Source organism: Urocampus carinirostris, chromosome 3, assembly GCF_059441175.1.
Source record: "Urocampus carinirostris isolate Australia breed hairy pipefish chromosome 3, RoL_Ucar_1.0, whole genome shotgun sequence".
Taxonomy (NCBI): Eukaryota; Metazoa; Chordata; class Actinopteri; order Syngnathiformes; family Syngnathidae; genus Urocampus; species Urocampus carinirostris.
In genome coordinates this window covers 54129710-54149887 of record NC_142351.1, presented here as the reverse complement: position 1 = coordinate 54149887, position 20178 = coordinate 54129710, and the positions used below count along the sequence as shown (strand labels likewise).

General features: G+C 42.0%; 2 protein-coding genes across 2 annotated transcripts in view; both read right to left on the bottom strand.

Annotated features, from left to right (window-relative positions):
• Nucleotides 1–7796: 7796 nt before the first annotated feature.
• Nucleotides 7797–9287, bottom strand: rh50 (Rh50-like protein). The gene is given in 1 exon segment (XM_088332499.1): nucleotides 7797–9287. A coding segment is annotated over 1 exon segment (1422 nt). The 5' UTR covers nucleotides 9219–9287.
• A 3914-nt stretch (nucleotides 9288–13201) lies between these two features.
• The window catches only part of slc12a5b (solute carrier family 12 member 5b), a 45637-nt gene continuing 38660 nt past the window's right edge, over nucleotides 13202–20178 (bottom strand). Inside the window, exons 21-26 of the mRNA XM_088332495.1 lie at nucleotides 18074–18181; nucleotides 17072–17188; nucleotides 16248–16393; nucleotides 15660–15674; nucleotides 15441–15574; nucleotides 13202–13805 (exon numbers count right to left, since the gene is read on the bottom strand). Of these exons, the coding sequence (XP_088188621.1) occupies nucleotides 13714–13805; nucleotides 15441–15574; nucleotides 15660–15674; nucleotides 16248–16393; nucleotides 17072–17188; nucleotides 18074–18181 (612 nt within the window). The 3' untranslated portion in view covers nucleotides 13202–13713. The remainder of the gene's footprint in view (nucleotides 13806–15440; nucleotides 15575–15659; nucleotides 15675–16247; nucleotides 16394–17071; nucleotides 17189–18073; nucleotides 18182–20178) is intronic.

Genomic DNA, 20178 nt, shown 5'->3' with positions numbered 1-20178 from the left:
CCCTCACATTATATGTTATCTTGCTGCCATCTACTGGCTTCAAGTCCTGATTGCAGCCTTAAGTTTTAAAATGCTGCACCCCACAAAGTCCTGTGGCGAGGGGCACTCTCCCCCTGGGCGGTGTGGGAATCCTCCCACCGTGGTCTGCTGCGTGTCGTAAGAGGCGACTAAAGTGGAGGGACTGGGGATTCTCTCCTCTCTTTCTCTACTCCCTAAGAGACATCAAGGCAAATAACGGGGGCGAGAGACCGAAAGGTCTCGCAAACCCTAGTTATAGGGTCCCTAAATGTTAGAGGATGTGGAAGTAAAGCTACTGATTGGAAGAAAGAGGAGTTCTGAAGGATGATGACTAATAGGAAGGTTGCATGTTAGCCTTGAGTGAAACAAAGATGAAAGGAAAAGGTGAATTACACCTTGAAGGTATGTATGGTAGAAGGTCTGGAGTTACGGGAGGACATGCTAGAGAAGGAGTGGCTGTGCTTGTGAGTGAGAAAGCAAAGGAAAAACTGGTGGAGTGGAAAGAGATATCTTCCAGATTGATGTGGGTGAGGTTGAAGTGGGGTGTAGAAGTATGGATGTTTATAAGTGCATATGGACCTGGTTCAGAAAGAAGCGCTGAGGAGAGAGATGAGTTCTGGAAGGATTTGTCCTAATATGTGGCAAGTGCGAAAGATGGGTGGAAAGTGGTAATACTACGTGACCTGAATGCTAGAGTGGTTGATGGAATGTTGAAAATTTGATTGGTAGATATGGAGTTCCAGGAGTAAATAGAGTGGGAAGAAATTGATTGATTTATGTGTGGAAAATGAGTTGGTGATTGGAAATACATTGTAAAGGTTGGTAAAAGCGATAGTGGAAGCAGCGAAAATGAAAGTAAATGATGAATGGTGTCGAAAGATAGGAGTGAACTTTTAGGGAAGGAAATTGAAATGAAATTATCTGCATTTATATAGCGCTTTTCAAGTCAAGACTTCCCAAAATTGTTCTGGAAAGAAGTGAAAAGAGTAAGAAAGAGCGAGTCGGGAAAGGAAGAGAAAGTGAAAGATAAAGAGGGTAGATTGCTGGTTAGCGGTAGTGCAGTCAGGACGAGATGGGCAGAGTATTCTGAGGAGTTGCTATATGTGGAGGATGGGAGAGAAGTGAGAGTCGAGGCGATCGGTGGTATGGGGAGAATGCCTGTGTTGGGTCATTAAATGTGAAGCCTGTGGAAACATGGGAGGTGCAAGAGGCAGTGAAAGAAATGAAAGGGGGGAAGGCGCCTGGATTGGATAGTTTTACTGCTGAATGCTTGAAAAAAAGTGGCATGGCTATGATTGACTGGTTAGTACGCTTGTTGAATGAATGTTTTTTAAGTGGTGTGGTTCCTGTTGATTGGTGTAGTGCATGTGTGGTGCCATTGTAGATTTGTTGTCTATGAGATGTATTAAAGAGTCTTGATCAAGAGAGTGAGAGGAAGAATGGATGAGGTGATGATGGAGGAGTGGAGTGGTTTCAGGAAAGGAAGAGGATGTGCGCATCAGGTGTTTGCAGTATGACAGGTGTGTGAGAAACATTTTGCAAAAGGTAAGGATGTTTATTTGGCTTTCATGGACTTGGAAAAGGCGTATGACAGAGTTGTTAGAGAGGTGATTTGGCAGGTGATGGTTATATATGGAGTGGGTGGCAAGTTGTTGGAAGTTGTTGAAGAGTTTTTATGTGAACAGCAGAGCATGTGTAAGAGTAGGGAGTGAGACAAGTGAGTGGTTCCATGTGTTGACTGGTGTGAGACAGGGGTGTGTGATGTCACCATGGCTGTTGCCACATCGTTAACACTGTTAACAGTGGAACGGTGTGGCAAGGTAAGTCAGTTGTTGTTTGCAGATGACACAGCGCTTGTGGCTGATTCTGAAGAAACATTGAGAACGTTTGTAATGGAGTTTGGAAGAGTGTGTGATAGGCGTAAGTTATGTGTGAATGATGGTAAGAGGAAGGTGATGAAGTTTTTTGGTTTGAACAAATTTATTGACACTAAAAACAGAAAACAATCATGACAATCTCAACAGAAATTAAGCACATTCACAATATTATATTCCAATATTACGTTTTTAACAGCAAACACAAAGTGAGGTTTGAACAAACCTTCTCGAAAATCAAACATATTCACAATTTCATTATATAACATCTTTGTTAGTGTCAATAGATCCGTCCAGGCCAAAGTCGATTGTCCTCGGTCTGAACAAATCCACTGACACCAACAGCAGCAAAACACAGCCATCAAGCATATTCACAATTTTTTATATTTGACAATATGACGTGACGATATGACGTTTTAACATTTTTTCCTGACATTTCCAACATCAATTAAACAATTTCAGAGTTATTTTCTTTTAACAGTAGTTAACCAGCGTGTAAAAGGCAATACTATTGTGCAAGGGCATAGCTCTGCCATCCCACCCTCCCAAGCAGCATTCTTCCAGTCTTCTGTGTGGGTCCTTTCCCTTCTGCGTGGGTCCTCTCCCTTCTGGGTTCCACAACCCAGGCCGTTGCTGCCGGGACTCCCACAGTGTAGCTCCGGCTCCCCCCTCCGGGTGGGTACAGACGAGTCTTCTTTATGGCTGCGTCCTAGGCCCGCCGCTCGCAGATTGTATGGTATCTGCAGCCATTTGGAGCACAGCCACGGGGGGGATCTGCCTGCACCTCCATACCAGCAGGTTTCTGGAGGTCCAGATGGCGTCCTTGATGGCGGCGAGAGTGAGCCAGTCCCTGGCAAAGTCGTTCCGATGCCTCCTCGACCGACTCACCCCGTAAAGCACGTACTGTGCATCAGGGACATCTCCTGCTGGCAAGTCCGGGAACTTTCCTAGTTGTTCGGCCATTGTCCACAAGACCTTGGCAGCGCTGCACTCACAAAAAAGGTGCCTCACCGACTCCTGGGCGCCACAGCCAGGTCGAGGGCACGTCGAAGTCGCTGACATTCCTCGGTGGTGCATTACAGCTCTGACTGGGAGAACTTCATGAGCCACCATCCATGACAAGTCTCGTAGTCTGTTTGGGAGGGCAGGATGATTGACGTTGCTCCAAACCGTTGTGGATTCGCCAAACGCAAGCCCCCGCACAGGGCTTACTGTAGCTCGCTCTTGCAAAATAGCAATAAGGGCCCTGTGGTTTTGTAAAGTGTGACATTCTTGTGTTTCCAAATCAAACTTCTTCAAAAAATCCCGAATAAAGAGATGTGTTGGTGGCAAGTTAAACGAAACTGGAATCAAACGATTGTCTGGTACAAGCTTTAGCTTCCGCAAATATGAGCCCATCCAAAAACGGGTCATTGCTTGACTTTTCGGGTTGTTGGGTGGGCCCACAGCGTTTTGGAAGTGGAGAGAGACATATTTGCTTCCCAGGAAAAGCTGGAGGTCAGGCACTCCTTTCCCCCCTTTTTCCTTTTTCTTTTTCATTGTATCTCTTTTTATCCTTTCCCACTTTGAGCCCCAGACAAAGCGAAAGATGGCTCGGTCCATTTGTAACAGCACGTTTCTTTTAGGCATAAAAATTAAACTGATTGACAAAAGCATTGGGAGGATGATCGCTTTGATGATTAGGACCTTCCCCTCTATTGTCAGTTTTCTTAGTGACCAAAAAACAAGTTTTTGCTTAACTTTCCTTGTCACGTCATCCCAGTTGGTCTCGCCTCCTCCATCCGCATTGAATTTTATCCCTAGGATTTTCTGGTCTGTCTTTAACACCGTCAGCGGGAGTCCTGCCTTTTCTGTCTCTTTCCACATTCCATAAAACTTCACTTGTGATTTTTCTCTATTTAGCCTTGACCCAGACGCCCTCCCAAACAGGTCAGTCAAGTCAAGGGCTCTTTCAACAGATGCGCGGTCAGTACACAAAATATTAAAATCATCCATGTACAAAACACACTTGGTAATTTGTCCCCCACTTCCTGGGATATTGATGCCTTCGACAAATCTATCTTTTCTTAACATTTGTGCCAAAGGTTCAATGCAAAGAACATAGAGAAGGGGAGACATAGGGCAACCTTGACGTACACCGCAGTTGATCTCGATTGCTTCCGATAAATTCCCGTTAATCATGAATTTGCTGTAGATGTCTCGGTATAGCAGTCCTACCCAATTGATGTATTTTTGGGGAAAACCACATTTTTGCAATACCCTGAAGAGGTATTGGTGCGAGACTCGATCAAAGGCTTTTTCAAAGTCTAGGTTTAGGACCGCTAGTCGCATGTTTCTGTCTAAAGTGTTCACATGATGGAGTGGGCATGGCGTTAGAAATAAGGTTGCATGTACATGTGTGGAAGAAGTTGAAAGCTTTAGGTACAGTACTTGGGTTGTGGTGTGGCTGCAGTTGGTAGAATGGAGTGTGAGGTATTGCACAGAGTGAATCAATGAAGCAAGGTTTTGGTTGCTTTGAGGAGAGTGATGAGTAACAAGAGTATGAGTATGGATGTAAAGAGAGGACTGTATGAAAGTGTGATTGTACCGACTGTGTTGTATGGTGCAGAGACTTGGAGCCTGAATGCAGATTTAAGAAGGAAATTAACTTTTTTTTAGATGAAGTGTTTGAGTATGTTAGGAGTGAAAAAATTGGATAGATTGAGAAATGAGATTGTGAGAGACAACTGGAACTGAGCAGGCGTGTGGATGAGACCAGGGTATATAGATAGATGATCTTCAGTTGTTTTTTTTATTTTTTTAGCATTATTTTGCTACGGCAACGATCCGCATCTCCTGAAAATGGGTTCAGGACCCACTTTTGTGTCCCAACCCACTAGTTGCTCTATTATACTTTGAAACCAAAGAACAAACCCTGTTTAAGGGCTCAAGCATTTGTTTAACAAAGAAAAGTATGTTCTGTTCTTTACAAACACTTTTTTTTTACAAATAACTTTTTATACTGTCAAGCTATATTCAAAAAATAATCTTGCTGCATTACTGATTCTGAAAAGAAAAGGAAATTATTTTAGAAAGTATTTTAGGAGTGACAAGATTGGATAGATTGAGAAAATGAAATTGTGAGGTGCAAAACTGGAGTAGTAGTGGAACTGAGCAAGCGTGTGGATAAGAGAGTACTCGTCTGGTTTGGACAAGTAGAAAGGATGGATGGGGAGCGAATGTTGAAGAGGATCTACAGAGCAGAAGTAAATCGAAGGAGACCAAGAAGAAGGCCGTGATCGACGTGGATGGATGGTATTATGAGTGCACTGCAGGAAAGAGGTCTAAATATAGTGGAAGATAGAGCTCTTGTTGGTGATAGGAATGAGTATAGAGGTGTTGTAAAAGGATAGTGGGATGTTTAGACGTGTTCTAAGGGATGGGCAAGGCGCCTGTATGATGTGGCAGGGGTAAACCAGTGAAAGCTATTGGTACCTGCTGTTGAAGAGAAGAGTGTGTTGTGTCACCCCGACCCGAGTGACATGGCCGCTTTCTTGTGTCCCATTTCATCTGGGGGGACGAAAGCATGACCAACTTGGGTGCCAAGGTGCTTAACTTTGTTGGATGTTTGGGTATTCGGGTTGGCCATGGTCCAAACATTTCTGTGTGTGTTTTTTGCTACTTTTTCCCTTTTTTCATTTTCTTTGTTTTTGTATGTGTTTGTCTTGCTGTCGGTCACCCCTCTTGAGGGATATGACCAGGGTAGACAGATAGATAGTGGTGTTTAAATAAAAATGTTAACTGTTGTCTGTGGCCCTTTGCCTTGTATCATGTTTAGTTTTTTTGTGTGTTGAGGCTGGACACTTTCCTTGAAATCAACACAAGAACGATACTTGTTGTATTAAAAGGAGAGGAGTGTGTTATGGGAAATAATATGTTTTTAATTGTGTGTGCACTGAACCCTGCAAAAATATGAAGGCATATACTTATGTCAGTCTGTGTGAGACAAGGCTGCATTGTGTCTTCAACTTCTTTCAACATCTTCCTAGAGAGGATCATGTCCGAAGCACGAGAGCAACATGAAGGTACAGTCAGTTTTGAGGACACAACATCACTATCCTTTGTTTTGCTGACTTCCAGGCATCAGCTCCATGTGCGCAGATGAAAACTGCAGTGGTATGGTCAAGTCACAAGATCATCAGGACTCACCAGGATCGTTGACCATGGCACAGTCCAAGGGGGTGGGAGGAGAGGCTGACTGGGCAAGGCATGGACTGCTGCCAATTTTGCCATGAGCCAAAAACAGTCCAGGAACCGTCAACAGTGGAAAAAGCTGCCCAGAGTTGCCTCCTCCATGGTGCCGGGACGACCCTGATGGCTAAAAGATCTGTGAACTGTACTAATGTATACAAAAAAAGTAAATTCATATTTTCTTTCTGCATCAATTTGTTTATTTATGTATTTATGTACTTATACCTTATTTTGAAAAATAAAAATAAAAAATCTTTATTTATGTTTTGAAGGAACAATTTTATCTTTTTATACACCTATTTCTCATTCATTTAAACAAACAAGAATAATTTGAATTTAGATACCAAAATATACAAAATGGAAAGTCCTTTGCCTTACAAAGAGCCTTTGAGCCTTAAATATGTCACAAAAGAAAAGGACATAAAGTGTGAATCGCCACAAAGTTCTTTTTTCAATAAAATATAATAGCCAAAAGTGATGCAATGCGTATTGTACGATGTGAATGTAAACAAAACAGGCCTTATCTAAATTTAGAAAGAGTTTTCCCCCATTGATTTAGGATCTGGTATCAGTACTAACACACACAAGCTGCTCTGAAAAACACCTCTGAAAAACAACAGCGTCCAGATATTCAAGGTGCTGTATCTGAGTCAGGTCAGGATACTTCCCCTGATAGTAGTAACCATTACTATCTATTTCATATGGGGGACTGTGCCTTTAACCCTACGTCTAATATTTAACCTGGTAATAACATAGTAACAACACAGTAACAACAAGTTGTTATTTTAGGAATATAGAACTTGGTGCCCTTTGCAATATTTAGTTCCAAAAAGTAGCTCTCGGCTTGAAAAAGGTCGGGGACCCCCGGTTTATAGTTTACACCAGGGGTGGCGAACATGTGGCTCTAGAGCCGCTTGGCCAATAAGAATGCCGCTCTTTGCCTCACATATTTTCTATATACTGTGGCCCTTTGCCTTGTATCATGTTTAGTTTTTTTGTGTGTTGAGGCTGGACACTTTCCTTGAAATCAACACAAGAACGATACTTGTTGTATTAAAAGGAGAGGAGTGTGTTATGGGAAATAATATGTTTTTAATTGTGTGTGTCTGTGTGTGTCTGTCTGTCATGGCAGGTCAGTGCGTGGTGTGCCTCTTTGACTCTCACGGTTAAAAAATTCTTCCCCCTGAGATCCGATCTGCAACCTCAGTGGAAATGTTTAAATCTAAACTTAAAACTCACTTCTACTCCATTGCATATGAATAATAATCTACTCTTCTTGTCGGCTGAAAAATAGTCTGTGTAACATAGTGTACTAATCTGTGAAGCCCTTAGAGACTTATTGTGATTAAGGGCTATACAAATAAAAATGACTTGACTTGACTTGACTCTTTGTGTCAAACTTGTTCCTCACTCCTGGTTTACACGAAGGATGCATGCAACTTCTATTGTCCACTAGATGTCACTAATGTCTCTGTTCAATGGCGTGAGCTCATCAGTGAGTTCGAGAGCAGTTGACAAACATATTAACAACAAACACTAAAGAGAAATACAAAAATTAAAGCAGATGCGTGATTTTATATAACATTTTATCGGACAATAGATTTAGAAACACCCAGACATTACACCACAACATACAGATTCAAAATACAAATTCATTTTCATTATTATATACTGTCAGGCAACACTTTCTTCTTTATCTGTGGCTTTATTCACTTTCAGTGGTAAGTAACTGTCCTGGGGCACCTCAAAAAACAAACTGTCATCATAACATAAATCATCAGAAGGTGCCGCAAAGTATGGAATTTTCAAGACCAGGCCCGTGAGCAGCCCACCGACAGCAGCAGCCGCAACAGTGGAGAAGATTGCTGCAAGCTGGAAGAGAGCCTGTTCCCGGGCGCTCCGACTAAGACCTGGCTGCAGACCAGGAATTAGCCCTTGCAACCGGAGCAACTCAGGATCTCTTTCTTTAGGGGCTCTGTGCCTAAAAGTCTCGTACAAACTGGGCCCGTAGACATCCTCGCTGGCTGTCAGGATGGCGCAAATTCCGGCAGTGCAAGATACGAGTCCCGTCAGGCCGTGCACGTTATGAATCCCGCATTGATCCTGAATCCTGAAGTGTTGCACCAAAACCGGACTCAGGTACTTATAGCCCAGCATGCATGCCGTGCAGCCCACCACCCCCAGGGCGTACGCTGCTGCTGGTGAAATCATCATGTCCACCGACGCCCCCACTGTCACACCCCCAGCCAAGGTCACGTTCTGGATGTCGGCCATGCTGAGTTTGCCGTTTTTGTTGAGCATCGCCGAAAGGGCGAAGGCGGTGGTGGTGGAGGCGCAGAGGCCAATGAATGTGTGCAGGACGGCCCTGTGTTGGTCGTCACCTTTCAGGGTTAGCGCTGAGTTGAAGGAAGGCCAAAACACCCACAGGAACAAGGTCCCCATTAACGACAGGATGTCCGACTGATAGGTGGTGGTCTCCTTGGCGTGGCCTCTGTTTAGGCCGGGTCTGTACAGGGCGAACGTGACTCCCAAGCCGAAATAGCAAGCAAAGAGGTGAATCAAAATAGAGCCCCCGGCATCGTTTATCCGCAGGTACTTTAGCACAGCCCATTACGTGCTCGCAAACACCGGCACCTCCAGGAGGGCCATAACCAACAGCTGGAGCGGGCTGGTCTTGCCCAACACGGCACCAAAAGAAATGAGCACCACGGCGCAGGCGAACTCGGCGTTGATCAAGTTGATCACACTCAGTCGGATCTTTCCCTGGCGGCTGAACTGAAAGTAGCCCTGCACCAGGATAGCCCACTGCACGGAAAAGCTGGCCACTAAGAAATTGAAAACCATCCCCCCGAAGCCGTATAGGCGGAAAAACGCCAGTAGGCACCCGAAGCCCACAAAAATCATCACCTGGATGTCAGCAAAAAAAGGGTAATTCTGATAGAGGGCGTTGTCCGAGGCTTTGGTCCGGTTGTTTTGAAACTTGGCGTCGACGTCCTCATCATAAGTGACGAAAGCAGCAAAGAGGCCCAGCATGGTCACCTCCGCAGACAAAACAAAAGCGGGAAGCCTCACCCGCAGGCTGCCACCGCTCTTCATCGTGGCAACTCAAATCAAATGACGAGTTTGTCATGAGATTATCACTGGCGTAGATAAGAGAGGACAATGTTCAAGTCTACACCCGTTAAAACAACTTGAGATATTCACAAGTCTGAACTTTGATTTGACTCACTAAAGAATGTCTTGTGGTTTTAAGGGAAGTGATCACAAACTGTTGGTCTTACTTTCACGGACATAATCACAGTCTGTAGTTTCTGTTCTCTGATTTGAAAAAGCTTGTTAGTAATGCTTCCTAAGATCAAAACCAGACAGTTATTATAATTTTAAATCAATGATTCCTTACCTTCATTCGATAATGTAAAGTTATAATTGTTTAAGACAAGGGTGTCAAACTCATTTGAACTCGGGGGCCACACGATAGAACAAACATTCTGTCGGGGGCCGGACTAGTAGATTAAAGAGAAAGAAAAAGAGATAATGAAATAAGAGAAAGAGGGAAGGAAAAGGAGAGAGGGCGGGACAGAGAAAGAAAAAGAGAGAGTGGGAGAGAGCCTAAGAAACAAAAGACAAAAAGTTGTGAGAGAGGGGGGGGGGAGAAAGGGAGAGGAAGAAAGAATTCCAAAGAGAAATAGAAAGACAGAAGCAGAGAAAAGAGAAAAGAAAGCGCAAAGGTTATGAAGAGAGGTAGAGAAAAGGAAAAAAGGAAGTTAGAGCAAAAGAGGTTAAAAGACACAGAGAGAGAAAGAGACAAAGAGCAACAAAGGAAGAGAAAAATAGAGACACAGATAGTGAAAGAGAGAGAGACAGAGTGGGAGAAAAGGGGTGGAAAAGAAAGATAGATAGAGAGAGAGACAGAGAGAGAGAGAGAGAGAGAGAGAGAGAGAGAGAGAGAGAGAGAGAGAGAGAGAATAAATACAAGTACAGTGTCTTTGTGTGAGGCATCTGGCTTTGGCTAGATCAAGTTGACATATTTCAACCTGCTGCTTCTCTTGCGCTTCTCTGAGTGATGTCTCGCGGGCCGGATTCAATCCCTTAGCGGGCCTGATCTGGTCTGTTTTGACACCTGTGGTTTAAGATGTTCAATACCATTTTCGCTCAACTCGAATACTCACCCATCCCAGGTACTCTTATAAAATTCTCCATTCACATCAAAAATAAATCTGCTGGACCCTGCTCTTAGCAACCTTTGACTTGACTTGTCACAGCCTCACATTTAATTTTAGGTGGCCCAAACCACACTCGTCCAACAAAAGTGCCAACTGCTGTTCCCGGGAATTAGGGATAATGGATAACGACCGCAAGAATGCAGTTCTTCTAAGTCGAAATATAGTAACGGCCCCATAAAATTCCGGAAGGCCCAACAAAAGTGCGCTCCTCTGATCCACGATCACAGAAATATATGATTAGGGATAATGGATTGTGGCTGCATTAGTGCAGTTCACTCTCTGGTGGACACAACGGAAAGAAATAACTGCCATGTCCAACAATAATGAGCTTTTCTGGCCCCGCTTCCAGCCATATTGGATCGGGGATAATGGATCGCTGAATAGTTTTCAAACCGCAATGCGCTGAGGTCGCAGATTACGAAGTGGGAAGAAGCGAAGGATTACAGTTAGAGTATCTTTTGCTTTGATATTGTTGTCTTGACTGTATTAATCGTGAAAAAAGTGGGAACACTTTAAATCAGTGGTACCTAAACTACAGTGTGGGGACCATTTGTGGCCTGCCGTGCAATCTTCGGTGGCCTGAAACATTTGATGAAAAATTAGATATAACGCACTAGACTTAAAAAAAAAGTACAACATCTAATCTGATGAATAGAAGGGGGCAAAGGCCACCTCATTATCGTAAGGAGAAAGTCAACCCATATACTTTTTCTTCCCAAAAATATGCTCTAACTATGTTGTCCAGACACAGTATTGTGTTTATTATTGTATTTGTGGTGGAGGTAAGATCTTGGGCGAATTGGGTTCAGGCATAAAATGTCAATCATTAAGTTGGGCCGGGCGGGCTTCTCTTTTTTTTCTTTTGTGGAGGATCTGCACAGAATGCACTGACTTTCACTCAAGTAGTTATTTGGATGACTACTTTTTACTTCTACTTGAGTGATATTATTCTGAAGTACTTTTACTTTGGTAACACGCTTCGGCGCTGCACCCGCTTAAGTGCTTACCTGATTTGAGAGACCGAGCCCGAAGTATACCTGAAGCCGCACTTAGGTGCTGCACTCTGGCGCAGCTCTTACAATGAAATGAAATGATCTGCATTTATATAGCGCTTTTCAAGTCAATGAAGAATTCCCAAAGCGCTTTACAATGTGCTTCACATTTCCCAATAGCGGCGATCTTACCTCTAGTTTGTCGGACATGAATGAAGCGGCCATTTCACCAGTTTATCTTTCTCTAGGGGCAGCCAGTTTGTTACTAGATGCTGTAACAATATATGAGATGTCTTTTTTTAGTGGACTGCAGGAAACAAACTGCCTGTCCAAAATGGATAAAAACAAATCTTTATTGTTTTTAACTCATATTCGACAACTAAGAATGAACTAAAATGCATTGTCTAGACTAGTGAGGGTTTGGGTTGCCTTATGTTCTACAAAATTGAAAAGCTGTTAGATTAACCAAAAGAAACAAAACAAGAAAAAATGCAGCCGACACATTTCGAAAACCAGCAATAAAAGGATTGCCAGCCTTTTTGAGTCTGAAGGCAATTTTTTGTCACTTGTTGGAGCAACAAATTTTGAATCACATTCTTAATACAGCAACTTATGTTATTACTATATCGTTACAATGGAATTGTTATTATTAGATTGACCAGACCACCCCTAAACCCAGGAGTAGGCCTCTGCATCCCTATACTGGCGCCGGCGGCTTTTGGTATCCTGTCTTGACTATGAGCAGAGAACTTCTCATCTGCGCCTGGTTCCTTTCTCGGATTCAAGGAGAAAGGCCCTCGGCCCCGCCTGGTTTGCTGTCTCTGCGGCAAGGAGAAAGTCGCTCAGCTGCACCGGCTTTTCTGTCCTGGTGGCGAGAAGGTTTCTCAGCAACGCCTGTCTTCCTATAATGGGGACGATGAGAAGGACCCTCAGCCGTGTCTGGTTTCTTGACTTGACAGCAAGGAGTAGGATCCTGGGCCCCACCTGGATTCTTATCCTGGCGGCGAGGAGAAAGCCCCTCGGCTGCCCATGGTTTGCCCTTCAGCGTTCCATTACTGCAGCCTCCAGTTCCTGCTTACACCACATGGGACCATCTCCTCCCCAACACGTAAAAAATAGCAGGTTGTAATTATTCAAATTGAAATTAAAAGAAAGCACAGTTAACTGTCGTGATTGCCTAAGTGGAGCCACCTAGGGGTAATCGTTTGGAGCGCGCTTCCTCATTGGATGGTGTTCCCCACTAAAGCTGTCAGCGTCCAGAGATGGACGTTCGAGTGTACTCCTCGTATCTCTGAGTGTGACTCCAGATTACAAGGTACCCACGACTTCTCTTGCCTGATTCATGCCTACCTCTCGTTGTTTGACCTATTTCCGTTACAAGTTTTGCGACCTACTCTCCCGCGCCGGCCATCGACATACCCGCTACGCTGCACCTTACGTCTTCCGTCACGGAGATGCCGTTCCGCCCGAAGAGGCTTTCGACCAACAAGCGTCAACGTCCCAAGCCTGCTCCAACGATCCTTTCTAATAAAAACTCTGAAACTAACGCTATTGGATCCGTGAGTCTGTTCTGGTTCATGACAGTTAACCACTAAAACATAGCTTTCAAAGACACCGATCACGTCAATGTTTTCTCATGCCAATTAGAAATCAAATTTCCCTAGAGAATCGCTACGGGCCATCATTGGTAGGCTGTTTCCAGAACAAGTTCAGGGGCTACTCAAAAACTCTAAGGGGGCAACCTGGTGTCTGTGGAAACCACGGCGGAGACCCTTGGGCTATAGTACCCTTACACTTTTCAATTTGTAGAAAGACTTTGGAAGTCCTTGCTGTTAATAAAACAACAACAAAATCGATGGACACACACAGAGACACACACTCTTTAATTTGTATTTAAAAGTCAGAAAAGTACAAATTTATTTCAACATTGTACTCTTGTGCACACTCTTTACTGTAACTAACTGACTAACATTCATTTGCAGGTTTTTACAGCAGGTCGAAGAAACCATTTCAAAAGTGAAATAATTAACGTAGAACACTGATACACACTGATATCGATGTTACTGACTGTTGATTTATAACCAGACTTTCGAATTTATCTTATCAATTTATCATGTTTGCCACAGGTTTCTGATAGACTATGAAATCATATGACCTTTGTGATGACTTTGTGCGTCCCTACAACCATTAACAACGATCAAATAAACAAACATTGAACTATAAATAAATATTCAAACAGCAAAACTGCGTGAGATTATGAGAAAAGACAAAAAATGGAATAGAAACACAAGTGAACGCGCTTGATCAAGGTTTATCCTTGATCGAGGTTTTATCTGCGTCAGAATTTGAGGAGCAGGGAAATAAAATTCAGGATGTTCAGGAGTAGATGGTGATGACCTCGCGTCCCCCGCCTCTGACCAGGAGAACCCGGTTAAGACCCTCTGTGAGAACCTCCAGGAATTCCATATCTGCAGGGGAATCTCAGTAAAGGAATGCTTAATTTATTTCTCAATTTGTGTGTACGATTGTTACGTTCCAAAAATAAACTGTGAAAAGCAAAATCTGTGAATTAGAACCCTTTATTTTCGCTTCAGTTATCATACTACTAAATTTTCTATTACACATTGAAAATTTTTATCGGCTCAAGTGTTTGTTTAAGAAATAAGTACTGTATAAACATTAACAAAAAACTACGGTCAAAAATAATTTCTCATATCATGGTGAACTGAAAACTTCCAATTGTGGGTAAAACCACTCCCACTACAACAAGAGGTATGTCTTTAAGATAGATGCCTGTCTGCTATAGGTCAATGTCATACAAATCTAGTTTCAAATCTTGTGTGCTTCGTAAAGACTTAAGGATTCAATTCTGTATTTTTTGTATGGTATTTATAAACGATGGGTCCCAAAACTTATGGGGATGATAAAGAGAGAAGCAAAAACATAATAACCATGAAAATAAAGCTCACTATTATCAATACATCAAAATAATGTGCACGAATTGTTATCCTTGCTAATTTGCAGGATTATGATTAAAAATAAAACAACAATTAAAGAGAGGAAATCTTCTAATGTAAGGGCAAGTGAATTTGAAAATAGTTTCATTTTGAAATTTAAGTTAAGCCTTAGATTCTTCCTGTCAGCCCTTTTTTCTTTCTGTTTTACTCAACTCTTACATAAAGTTGTTGGTTTTTACATCATTGTAACATTGTATTTAGATAAACAGAGGCAAACATTTTTAAATGTCAATAAATGAATAAATAGATGAATGAATGAATGAATGAATGAATGAATGAATGATTCATTCGTTCGTTCAATCGATGAATCAATCATTTAATCAATCAATTAAATCGCCATGTCCTTCCCCTTGTCTGCATCCACTTCCCAACTCCACTGTACCAGCTCAAGTCACTTGGCACCAAAGGTAAATAAAATGCCATTTTTTTCCTTTATATGTACAAATAAACATGACTTATTATTTCAGACATTATGTATTCATATGCAAATATATTACACGTAAGTAGTAATTACTATATCATGGTTTACGGATCCTTTAAGCGCCCGGGCACCATTTTCTGTGGTGTGTCTTGGGCAAGTAGAGCCTGGTGGCGCGCATTCTTCTCCAGGCCCTTTTTGGGTAGGGATTTTCCGCCCCACATGATACAGATAGTACTGGTTTCCATAGTTCCCTGTAGCAAGAAAAGCTCCCCGATCTTTCTCGAATCAGCACCTTTATTATCTGGTGGCCGTTGTTTTTTTTTGGTGTAAATTATCATTCTGCCTTTTAGAGATGAGCTTTTTTTTATTTTAATGTTTTTATCTTGGGTACTGGGAGTTCGGAGCTAATTACCATAGGTTTCTATCACCCACAATATATTTCACTTTTCAGTCCTTATTTGAGAGCACATTAATGCTGTATCTTGGGAGTCTAATGTATATATTAAAATGCTACGTTTTCACACAAAGCTAGAGACGAAGCGGGGAAACTGTATAATCAATCAGAATGTGGAAAACAATGCAAATCAGTTAAGTCTCGAGGCCGTGAAAATTTAGCCACGTTAAAGCCAGCGTTCCCTGTATAGATCTTCACGTGTCAAGGATACAGTTTTCTTCTCCAGTGCGATTTTTGGGAGGTCCGGGCATGTTGAGCAGGACCAATTTGGCCTCCTTGGACTTCTTGGCGATGACTTCGTTGAGCCGCAAAGCTGTGTGCATGCGCCTCACGTCGGTCTGGTTCCTTACAAAGAAAATAAAAATGACGACATGATATCGGGCTGTTTGCATAAAACTGTCGGTCCGCGGCGAGACGCATTCTTACTTACAAGTTCTCCCATTCCCTTCAGCAGCATGTCACGAGGGAGAACATTTTTGAATTACAAAAAAGACATTCGGTACATAAGAAGCCCAAGGTGCTTTTACAATGTGTACCTATTTTTTTACTGCATTTATAATGGATATACTTTGCAATAAATACAATCTCCCCACTCGCATACCCTTATCCTTATGTTTATTGTCATTTTCTTATCAAATAACCTCAAAATCAGCGAAATTTTCCATTAGATTGTTATGTTCTTTTTAATTCTGATTTCTAAAATAGTTTTTTAAATCAGATAAAAATGATACAGTATTTTATGCTTGTTTTCAGGATACTTTTTTCTTTTCTTTTTTTTGTGCCAGGGAAAAACAAAATACCATACCTTAAAATTTGAAACAATATACCTAAAATCAGGATAAAGTGCGCTCTGCAGATGTAACTGGGGGTAACAGATGCGTGAAAAAACATGAATAAATATAACTAGAACGAGCAAATTTTTCAACCAAATGGGGAAGAATGTCTTTTATACAGACTATGAATTCAACAACACTGCCTTTATTGTCTTTTTGATCTACCAATTACAAAGACTACTTACGGTTTCATGCTGAAGGGGTCTTTTCCCGCCTCTAGGTTCTTTCCTTTGATGAGCTCCTTGTTGTCTGTCCAGGTGCCCCCGGCAGGGGCATTGAGGCTAGTGGGGCTGGCGGGTGTTGAGACGTTCTTGTTGTGGATCAGCTGAACCTGTTTTCAATTGGCCACAGAATGAGACCGTACTTTCTAAGGCTAATAATTGCTTTTTGTTGAGTCAAGGTCACCGCAAAAATTTCAGATTGAAATGTGTCAACAAATGTATTTATGTGTCTGCAAAAATATATTAAACGATACCTGAAAGAGCAGCCAGTGACATACTACTGTGACAATCAAAATAATTAGGTGTTTCTTACATTACCTGGTGTTTTTGAGGTCTGAACACACAATTTCCTCTTGAGGTTTTGACTTATAATTTATGAATCATAAATGAATCTGCTGTGTCAGTAACTAAATGAATGCATTTATAACACCTACGCGGTAAAGAATTAAAATAATAGGATTTATGATTAGAATCAATTCGACCAAAAAGGTCCTCTCTTACCCTTACATAGAAATTATTTCTCTCTGCCATTTACAGTAACTTGAAAAATACTGTTTGGTGTCATTTAAAAAATTCAATGATCTCGATAATATTTCCAATCCATTTGTGTTAGGTATATTTTCAATATTTTTTGCTTCATTTCAATTAATCAAAAGCGTCTAGAGCCCAAAATGGGACACATTGTGGCCTTGGTGTAGATCAACGTCAGCTGAAATATTTTTACGTTCAACTTTAATACAAAAAGAAACTATAAATAATTGGAACTTAAGAGTGACAACAATCTTTACCTCCTCTTCCGGATGTTCATCCACCCGGACTCCTTCGTCAATGCTGCGCTGTGAACGTGAGTTGAAAGATTTCTTCCGCCGTATGGAACTTCGAGACGAGTCTGTTATGCTCTGAATCTGTATGCATGGATAAGCACCCATTATTAATCTGGCAGGAATGCCATATTTTCCTTGCTGCCAGACAATTCAAAATAATGATCTGAAGAGTTGCTGTTTGGCAACAAAATACTGTAATCCCTCGTTTATCGCGATTAAGAGGGATTTGAACCCCCCGCAACATGCGAAAATCTGCGTAGTAGCCCCAACCCCATTTTCAATATGAGCTCTGCAAGCCCCTGTTGGCAGGAATCGTTGACTAGTGATAATGTATCGCGGAGGTGCTGTTTATTTATGGTTGAAAGAAAGGAAAAAAAAGGCTACCACAAAAGAAACAAATTTGCTATTTCTGCCCCTGCTCTCAGCAATAGTGGAATGGGGATAATGGATCGTAGCGAAAAACAGTGCAGTTAATGTTGGGCGGGTCAAAAGCCACGTTTCAGAGGCCAAACCCCACCGCCTCCCCAAAAAAGTGCTGCCGGTTGCTGTTCTAGGAAGTAGTCAGCCGGGGATGATGGATCGCGGCCACAACGTCACACCTCCTGACAAAGGTGCCTCCTGCCTGTCACTGTTTGCAGCAATAGGTAATGGAGATAATGGATCATAACTGCACAAGTGCAGTTCACATTTTGGTGAAAAGATTTTCAAAGAAGAGTCAACAGGTCCAACAAAAATGCGCTCCCAGTCGACTGATGCTACCAGCCCCGGCTAGCAGCATCAGTCCACTGGGGAAAATGGCAGCCGCAACCGTACATTTCATTTGAGGCGGGTCAGAACATCAAGCCTGCCGTTAAAAGTGCCGTCTTCCAGTCTCAAGTTGCATCAAAAGGTGATTAGGGATAACGAATCATGGATGCACGAGTTCAGTTCCATTTTTGGATGACAGAACAGCTTTTTGTGACTTACCTCTCGCTCCTTTTCATTCTTTGTCAGATGCATCTGCTTGATGATCTGCGAGCGCTGTTCCATGACCAGCGTCTTTTCGTAGGTGTAGGCCGAGATGTCGCTGTCATGCTGGGATTGGAAGGCAAAGCTCAAGCATAAGGAAAGCATCTTGTAAGAGTATTTTATGGTATTTTAAAATACAATTTGAAATTAAAGGGTAAAACCAATTAAACATAGGATTTAGATAAACTGATCCACACACATTATAAAAAAAATCATTCTAACCCATTTGGCAGAAAACTCATTTTAACAAAGTTTTTCTAGTTTTTAGTAAATAGCTTACTCATTACATAGTAGATTATTTACCTCATTTAAAAAAATCTTTCTAGCGTTAGTCAATCATTTTGCCCATACCAAGTTGTACCGTAAGACATTTAAGTTGTGTTGATCATTTGTTTGCGATCTCACAACGTTATTAAATGTTTTCTGCGAGGGAACAGAAAAGGCTGATGTCCGTGACAGGTAATTCATGCTAAAAAAGAAGACACATTAATATTTTTACGCCACATTTGTAATTTCCCATAACATCCACATGATAGCGAAAAAAGTCAACATCTAATGTAAATAAGTGGTTTTCTAAAATAATTTCCTTTTCTTTTCAGAATCAGTAGTGCAGCAAGATTATTTTTTGAATATAGCTTGACAGTACAAAAGTTATTTGTAAAAAAAAAAAAAGTGTTTGTTAAACAAATGCTTGAGCCCTTAAACAGGGTTTGTTCTTTGGTTTCAAAGTATAATAGAGCAACTAGTGGGTTGGGACACAAAAGTGGGTCCTGAACCCATTTTCAGGAGATGCGGATCGTTGCCTTGGCAAAATAATGCTAAAAAAAAATAAAAAAAACAACTGAAGATCATCTATCTATATACCCTGGTCTCATCCACACGCCTGCTCAGTTCCAGTTGTCTCTCACAATCTCATTTCTCAATCTATCCAATTTTTTCACTCCTAACATACTCAAACACTACATCTCCAAAACATTTATTTTCCTTCTCAAATCTGCATTCGCGCTCCAAGTCTCTGCACCATACAACACAGTCGGCACAATCACACTCTCATACAGTCCTTCCATACTCATACTCTTGTTACTCATCACTCTCCTCAGAGCACAGCAAAGGTTTTAACTTCTTCCAGCCCCTGTCCATGCAACCTGATTTCTAATGCCATGTCCACTCCATCAGGTGAAGACCTCATCACCTTACTCTTCCCAACTTTCACACATAACTTACGCCTATCACACACTCTTACAAATTCCATTAAGGATCATCTAAATTCCTTAAATGGCAATCATTCTTAAAGTTTTTTTGACACATGTTGAGCATGGCCAGACACAGATGCAGCAGAGAATATATGACATATGGACTTTATTACATTTAAGACAAAGCTATCAAAGTCAAGCGATTTAAACTTAACTGTCATGATTACTCATTGTACTCACCTGCGCCCGCTCGTTTGGCGCCAGCTATTGCTTGTTGCTTGATTAATTCCCCTCCTATTTATACCCAGTACGCCAGTCTCTCCCTGTCAGTCCGTCAGCGAACCTTTGCATACGCAAGGCAAGCACTTTTGACTCTGGCTCCCGTCTGTCCCGTTTTCACCCGTATACCACTCGTTTGTTCCCGATTCCCCGTTTGGCTCCAGCTACGACCTGTTTTTGACCACCGACCACACTCTGATCTCCCGCTCCGTTTAACGACCCTTTTTTGACCACCGATCACGCTTTGATTGACCCGCTCCGGCTAACAATCTGTTTTTGACCACCGACCACGCTCTGTTCTCCCGCTCCGGGAGATCCACTTCCGCATTCCGATCACGCTCCGATCCCGTGAGCGGCTTGCTTCCCTCGTCCAGCGAGCACCGGAACGCTGGCATTTGTTTTCCTCTATACCTCAATAAACTTGTGAGTAAACGCTACCCATTCGGGTCCTCCTCCTGTTCTGGTTCTGACATTATCACATCAAAATAAATTAAAAGGGCAGCTTAATTTGCCACAAAATGGAATATTACTTGAAGTTGTTTTGGTTTTGCGGTTCATTTAGTTTTGTATTTTTAGGACTCTGATAATATT